Source organism: Pterocles gutturalis, unplaced genomic scaffold, assembly GCF_000699245.1.
Source record: "Pterocles gutturalis isolate BGI_N339 unplaced genomic scaffold, ASM69924v1 scaffold2488, whole genome shotgun sequence".
Classification (NCBI taxonomy): Eukaryota; Metazoa; Chordata; class Aves; order Pterocliformes; family Pteroclidae; genus Pterocles; species Pterocles gutturalis.
Window position 1 is genome coordinate 1 of NW_010122676.1, and position 7,428 is coordinate 7,428.

Genomic DNA, 7,428 nt, shown 5'->3' on the forward strand with positions numbered 1-7,428 from the left:
GAGCAGGACCTTGCCCTTGGCCGTGTTGAACCCCATGAGGTTGGCATGGTCCCACCTCTCCAGCCTGTCCATGTGCCCCAAGGCCATCACTTCACTCCAGCGTGTCACCGCACCCACAGCTCGGTGTCAGCAAACTTGCTGAGGGTGCCCTCGATCCCACTGTCGTGTTGCCGACAAAGACGTTAAACAGCACCGGTCCCAGTACTGATCCCTGAGGAAAGCCGCTTGTTACTGGTCTCCGGCCATTCAGCCATTGACCACAACTCTCAGCTTCTGCTTTTTCCCTCCCTCTCTGCGTTTGGACCCTGCAGCAGCTGGGGAAGTCGGTAATGATTGTGAGGGCACCAACATTCCGAAACCTCTCCTCTCCTTAGGGTCCGACTCTGTCATTTTGCTCAAGGTCAAGGATTCCAGAACACCAGCACCAAGGTAAGAAGCTGTAGGATGGTGCCTGGAGGAAGGGGTGGGTTCCAGGAGCTGCTTTAATTCCCCCGAGAGAGGAAAATGCAGAGCAGAAGGTGGCCAGTGGCTTTCTGAAGGTCTCACGAAGTTTGCTGTAGTTGCAGGAACTCGATCAAACCTCGTGAGACTTGGCTACAGCTCGCTGGCAGGTCTGCCTGCGGCTCTTCCTCTCGTTCTAGTAGAAGGGCTGTCCTCAGATAATTCTTACAAACCACTTTGCAGGTGATTGTTTATTTTTCACATGAGGGAAAGCACTTACACCTGTCCTTTCTCTCCCCCTTTTTAGCCTCCCATTCTTCCAGGCAGAGCTGTGGATCAAAGAACTGTAAGTCCCACTTTTTCCGCTGTGTTTTCCTGACCTGAGTGTTCCCGTGTAGAAACAAAACCCCGATTTGTTCTCATAAACTCTGCTTTTTCAGGACCAGCGTCTACGATTCACGAGCTCGGGAGAGGTGGCGGCAAATTGAAGAGCAGAAAGCGCTGGCATTACAGCTGCAAAGCCAGGTAACAGCGGTCAGTGAAATAACAACTCCAAGTGTTAACCCGCGGAATAGAAACCAAACTGGAAATGGAAAAATCACAAAAATTTACTCCTTTGGGGTCTGGTGTCTTTGTTGCTTCCCCTTCCCGTGGCAGGGCTCTCGGTAGTGGATGAATGCTCCCCCTTCGTGCCCCTTTCTGCTGCTTCTGGAACAATTGAGCCAGCGTGTGCCCAGGTGACCACCAGCACCCTGGCCAGGACCAGCCCCAGCGTGGCCAGCAGGAGCAGGGCAGGATTGTGCCCCTGGGGAGGCCGCAGCTCGAATCCCGGGGTCGGGTTTGGGCCCCTCCCCACAAGAAGGACGTTGAGGGGCTGGAGCGGGTCCAGAGAAGGGTGACGGAGCTGGGGAGTTGCGCCAGGGGGGGTTGAGGCTGGAGAGGAGAAAAAATTTTTTCCCCCATGGGAAGAGGCTGCCCAGGGAAGCGGGGGAGTCCCCATCCCTGGAGGGGGTCAGGAACTGGGGGCATGTGGGGCTGCGGGACGGGGGTCAGTGGGTTGGGTGGGGTTGGGTTGATGGTTGGACTGGATGATCCTGGAGGTCTTGTCCAACCTTCATGATTCCGGGATTCAATGATTCTGATTTGCCCCATGGAGCTCCCGTTTTGAGCCCCAACAACGGGACACCCTTTGGGCAGCACCTAATCGCCGGTTTTCTCCTTCAGCGCTTGCAGGAGCAGGAACACTCGGTGCAGGATCTGGTGGATTTAAATCTTCGAGTGCCCCTGGAGAAGGAAATCCCCGTCACCGTGGTCCCAGAAGAGAAGGAAGATGCAAAGTCTGCCGACGGCGAAGAGGAGTTCCCTGAAATCACTGAGGTGAGGCTGCTCGGATCTGGCGGACGCAAACAGACGCTTGTGTGCATAAAAAAATCACAATTTGAACGTGATTTCCTAAAATCTATGCGTGGAGACAGATAGGTGCTCACTTTTGCCCTGTAGCAAGTTTATCCTTTGAGGAGCAAAGAATAAACCTGGGTTTGAATCCAGCTTTTGTGACAGTAACAGCAGAAATTCTCAATTCCAATGATCTCTGTGTCCACCCTGTAGGAAATGGAAAAAGAAATAAAGAACGTGTTCCGAGGTGGGAACCAGGACGAGGTCCTCAGCGAAGCTTTTCGGTTAACGATCACTCGGAAAGACATTCAGACCCTCAATAACCTGAACTGGCTCAACGATGAGGTGAGGGGTCTGTCTTGGGCCCTCGAAGCGGTTTTTCTTTGGCATTTTGAAGTAGGTTGAAGTGAAAAAACTTTTTGTTGAAAGAAATCAGAGTGAAGAGTAGGTGTGGGCTGGGCTTCACACCCTGGAGCAGTTCATCTGGGGGGAAACCTCTGGCTTGACCAGCACTGGAAGAAATAATGATACTGGGGGGAGTGGGACTGACCATGGCCATGATCAGGGGAAAAAAAAAAATCTGAAATCTAGAAGGCTGCATTCCTAAATCTTTCTGGATTTTTGGTGGTTTTCAGGCTGAGCTGTTGGAAATCCCTCCTTTCAGAGGGACAGGTGGAGGCAGAAACCGTTTCTTACCAAATTTTGCACCGTATCAACACTCTTAACATGTCCTGGATGCTTTTTTTTTTCCTCCAGATAATTAATTTCTACATGAATTTGTTGATGGAACGGAGCAAAGAGAAAGGTTTGCCGGCAGTTCACGCCTTCAACACTTTCTTCTTTACCAAATTGAAGACGGCGGGGTACCAAGCTGTGAAACGGTGGACGAAGAAAGTGGATATTTTCTCGGTGGATCTCCTCTTGGTGCCTATTCATCTGGGAGTGCACTGGTGCCTGGCTGTGAGTGTTTTTGTTATTCCCAGTAGCTCATCGCGTCATTTATAGAGTCTGAAAAATTTACCTGTGAGCGAGGGTGAAATTTCACAGCTCTGGAGCGATGCCGTTGTTGGGTGTTTTGTTCACGGTAGGGGACAAATGAGCGTTTGTGGCTCGAATCAAAATCTAGAGTGAGTAAAAAGATAACTGCGACTTTTTAGGGTGTTTTTAGTCTTAAAAAAAAAAAAAATAGATCTGAAGGTTTATAGAGTCTGAAAAATTTACCTGTGAGCGAGGGTGAAATTTCACAGCTCTGGAGCGATGCCGTTGTTGGGTGTTTTGTTCACGGTAGGGGACAAATGAGCGTTTGTGGCTCGAATCAAAATCTAGAGTGAGTAAAAAGATAACTGCGACTTTTTAGGGTGTTTTTAGTCTTAAAAAAAAAAAAAATAGATCTGAAGGTCACGTCAGGCCATGACTTTTTAGGGTGTTTTTAGTCTTTAAAAAAAAAAAAAATAGATCTGAAGGTCACGTCAGGCTGGCTAATTCTCCGGAGAGCGATCTCATTTCCACATTCCCACAAACTGGCCTTTAGAGAGGCTGCCACGGGATCGTTTTGGAGAGATCGCGAGGGCAGATACTGCCCGGCTTTCCCTCCCTCCTGCCCCTGATTTATTCCATCCCTTCTCTTGGTGCCTGTGCGGTAACGGATCACGCGTGGCTTTTAAACCTCCTGGGCAGAGGGTCTTTGAGGCAGCTCCCACGCAGGTGGGCAGCGGTGTGAAAATGGGACGTGGGTGCCCAAGAAAACACCCGGGGGACTCGCACCTCGAAGCGCTCGGTCTGCTGGTGTCGGGCGGAGTAAATCTATCCGTCTGCGGCTCGAACAATAAAATAACAGAGCGCTCTTGTTTCTTACCGGGGTGCTCTGAGGAGAGCCTGATGTAGAGATTCCAGCGGGTCAGTAACACGGGAGAAGGGGGGATTTTGGGGAGGGGTGTTGGAAGTCCTCTGAAATCCTTCTCTGCTCTGAAATGGTCTCAAGTTATCGGCAGAGCGTGTGTCCTGGCAAAGAGATGAGCTCCTTGAGTGCTGTGGGTTAATTGAATCTTTCTTTGTGTAGGTTGTAGACTTCAGGAAAAAAACCATCACCTATTACGACTCCATGGGTGGAATAAACAGCGAAGCCTGCAGGATACTGTTGTGAGTAACCCTTCTTTGAGTTGTGCCCGTTTCAAAACCCGACGGCTTCTTAGCTCGCTCTGGAAACGCCGACCCCTCCGCGGGGACCAGCCCTTTCTGGGTCTGACGGAGCTTTTCAGATCAACTTTTACTGCTGGTGTTAATAACCGAAAAAAAAAAGCGGTGACATCTCTGTGATGAGAAATCTTAGCATGGCTCTGGATTCTGACTTTTTTCCTAATGAATGAGGAAAGAACTGATGTTTGTGGGAGGCTCCAGCTTACCACCACCTCTTCTAATGGCTTCAGTTGGAGCAGGACTTGGTCCTCTGTCCTTTAACGGACAGACTTGCGCGTCTTTGAAGAAGTGGTTTGCTTTAACTACGCATAGATATGTTTTAAAAAAAAAACTCCCTAAATATGTGTGTTATACAACACAGCAAAACACTCAAGTAATTAATTCAGATGCTGGGTTGAAACGGTTTATTTGGAACGGCTGCAGTACAGGTCAGGGAAAAAGTCCTCCTCAGAGATTCCTATGGAAAAATTATTCTAGCAGAATGGGAAGGGTTCCCTCTTGGGTTCCCTCCTGGGTTCCCTTCCCTCCTTGCCGCTTGCGCTGACCGGAGGAGCGTTTGTGGGCGTGGATCTCAGCTTGGATGTCCTCACGGCTACGAGTACCCCTCGTTTATACCCCTCAAAACCGTCACTCCAGAAATGCCGCGTTCCTGATGGGTGAGGCGTGGCCAGGGTCCCGACGGGAGGATTCCGAGGAACATCCTGGCTTTCCTGCTTCGTGTTTGACCGCGTGCCGCTGACGCGGTGACAGAGCCGGTCTGTGAGTTCTGTGCCGATGGCCTTCGGCCCTTCCCAGGAGATCTGGCAGCGAGGCTGGCATCACCTTCTGGGTATAGACGGGTTTCAGATTCTCAACATCAGGCTTTACCAGTCTTGGAGCTTTCCCGGGCATCATTTTTAGGACAAAAACATTTTCTCAGACCCTGAGGGACAGGGATCCTTCCCATTTCTTCAAGCGGCTGCAGGACGTCTCCTGGCCCCTTCCTCCAGGTGGGAGGTTTTCCTGCCCGTGGCAAAGCTCAGCTCGGTTCTTGGCCCTTTTATTTTTCAAGAAGTTGATTCTGGAGAGCGCGATGGTGTACGGAGGGTGTGGGGGTGTCTTGTGCATCAGGCCATGGATAAAGGTTTGCCCAGCGCTCTTCTAGCCTGAGTTCCCCACCATGCCGTGCCTCCAAACCGGAAAAATTGTTCTTCCTGGCTTCAAACCTCTGGGATCTTGGTTTTCCTGTCCTGAGCCACGGTTCAGGAGGGTTCAAACCTCCGAGATCTTGGGTTTTCCCATCCTGAGCAACGCTCCAGGAGGGTTCAGACCTCCGGGATCTTGATTTTCCCATCTTGAGCCATGCTCCAGGAGGGAGTGGAGCTGGCTGCCTGCTCTCTGAGCTCTTGTAGAAGTGCTCACATGTCGAATCCAGAGCTTTTCTCCCATATTTGGAAGCTGACCCTGGATGGAGCGTGATAAAAACGAGCTACTCTCCGGATAGGGCTGAAAACCCCCAGATATTCTAAGAACCCTGGTCACGTAGGGCCTTGAGGTTTGATACAAATCAGGTGGCAAAGGGATTTTTGAAGCCGTCACCAGCTCCTCTCTCGCTCCGATGTTGACCCCGGGTCGGCCGTCGGTTCTGTTTCTCGTCTCGGCTTCGCTGCGACTCGGGAATGTGATCCCGAGTCCTCTGGTGTGAGGGTGAGCGTGTCAGCGGAGGTGTCACTCATCCAGCCCAGGAATGCGGCTCACGATCAAGGCAGACAGCAGACAAATACCATTTCCAGTCCGGTTAGCACCTTCCTTTTCCAGTTCAGGTGCTTTGCCGCCTGTCTGCACCAGGTTGGTTTAAATCATTGTAAAAATAGTGATTTCCCTTTTCTGTCGTGTTGGTCTAAAGGGAGGAAAAGGAAAGGAAGATTAAAAAAATCTTTGGAAATGGCTCAGGGCGGCATCTCTTCTTTCCGCAGCCTTGGAGAACGGCGTGAGCGGAGCTGGGATGGGCTGGGTGACAGCAGTTCCTTTCAGCCTGAATTTCTTTAATTCCAAGGAAAAAATAAATAAAAAAAAAAAAACCACAATGTCTGGGTGTCTGGTGAAATGAAACACCTGGGAGGTGAGAGGGCGACCCAGGAGTCCTGCCCGCGGCTTGTTTTCGGGGTCTGGGATGAGGCAGGAGGTCTCCAGACTGGTCGCAGAGAGCAGCAGAGGACACGAGGCGTTTTGGCCGCACAGGGCGAGCGATAGAGAAGCCGGGATTTCAGGTCGCTGTCGTCCCGGACGTAATTATTTTCCCTCTTGTTTCCTTTTAGGAGGCTTTTATTGGTTGAATGCAGTGGGAGGATCACACCGGGAAGAAGGGACGGAGGTCCTATTCATGGTTAGTGACCCTTTCGTGCTTTCAATCTTTAGAGCTTCCTAAAGGTGCTGAGCCAGGCTTAACCGAGGAGGGAAACTGAGGCACAGGGAAGGAAACCGATTACAGGGGCCACCGGCCAGGCTAGGGGTGAGTAGGGACTGCAGATATTCATGGTTTGGTCGCTGCCGGGATTTGTTTCGACATTTGGGCTTTCACACAGCTTGGCTGTGAGATCTGGAGAGGATTGGAAGCAAGCTGCCTCTTTTTTTGGGGGGATTTTTCTCCTTGGGAAACGCGGTGTTTGGTGTCCCAGCGCTGCTGGAAGGGGCTGTGTTTTGGAGCAGAGAGAAACCAACCTCTTAAAATTGGTTAAAAATGGTTGGGGTGTACCAACGCCGGAGGAGAATGTAGGGATAGAGCCCACGGAGCGACTCGTGGCTGTGAAATCTTCTTGTCTCGTGTGAGCAGCCGCTGGGAACGCTCACCTTGCCGTGCCCTTTGCTGCGCGGCGCTCAGGTATTTAGCAGCACGCCGCGGAGTTGATTTCGACAGTTCCCTGAGGCACCCAGTCGGGTTTTTGTGTGTGCGTGTAAGCACGGTAGAGAGCAAAAAAAATCCATTTTCAGATTGAGGGGGAAAAAAAAAAAAACAAACCCCAAGATGAAAAAGCCTGTAAGTATTCAATGGGGCATCTCAGACATGTCGGGGTTTGATTTGACACGTCGTTCCGCTGAAACATTCCACATCAAGGTTTTTCTCTTTGAGGTCCTGACAAAGTTCATCAATTCAGTTCTGCCTCGAAAGTTGTCTCGCGGATTTGAGTTCAGGAATTTTCTTTCAATCCCCTCCTCCAAGGTGGTTCAGGCTGTTACCCGGATTTCTTACACGACGTGTCCGATTTTCGCCGATCTCCGCGCGCAGGCTGGAGGCTGCTTTTAGGAAACCACCCAGGTGATGGTCGCAGTGAACGTGAACTGCACGTAGCAGGTTATTTCCTCCCTTTTCTAGAAAAATTTCCAAATTTCCTGGCTTCTGCGCGTGTGTCTCGGCAT

At 50.9% G+C, this 7,428-nt stretch overlaps 1 protein-coding gene across 1 annotated transcript in view; it reads left to right on the top strand.

Annotated features, from left to right (window-relative positions):
* Positions 1 to 374: 374 nt before the first annotated feature.
* The window catches only part of LOC104464752 (sentrin-specific protease 1-like), a gene marked incomplete at its 5' end in the record, with an annotated part of 11,207 nt that continues 4,153 nt past the window's right edge, over positions 375 to 7,428 (top strand). The window contains 7 exon segments of the mRNA XM_010077573.1: positions 375 to 429; positions 749 to 787; positions 882 to 966; positions 1,666 to 1,818; positions 2,050 to 2,181; positions 2,593 to 2,796; positions 3,896 to 3,975. Coding sequence (XP_010075875.1) covers positions 375 to 429; positions 749 to 787; positions 882 to 966; positions 1,666 to 1,818; positions 2,050 to 2,181; positions 2,593 to 2,796; positions 3,896 to 3,975 — 748 coding nt within the window.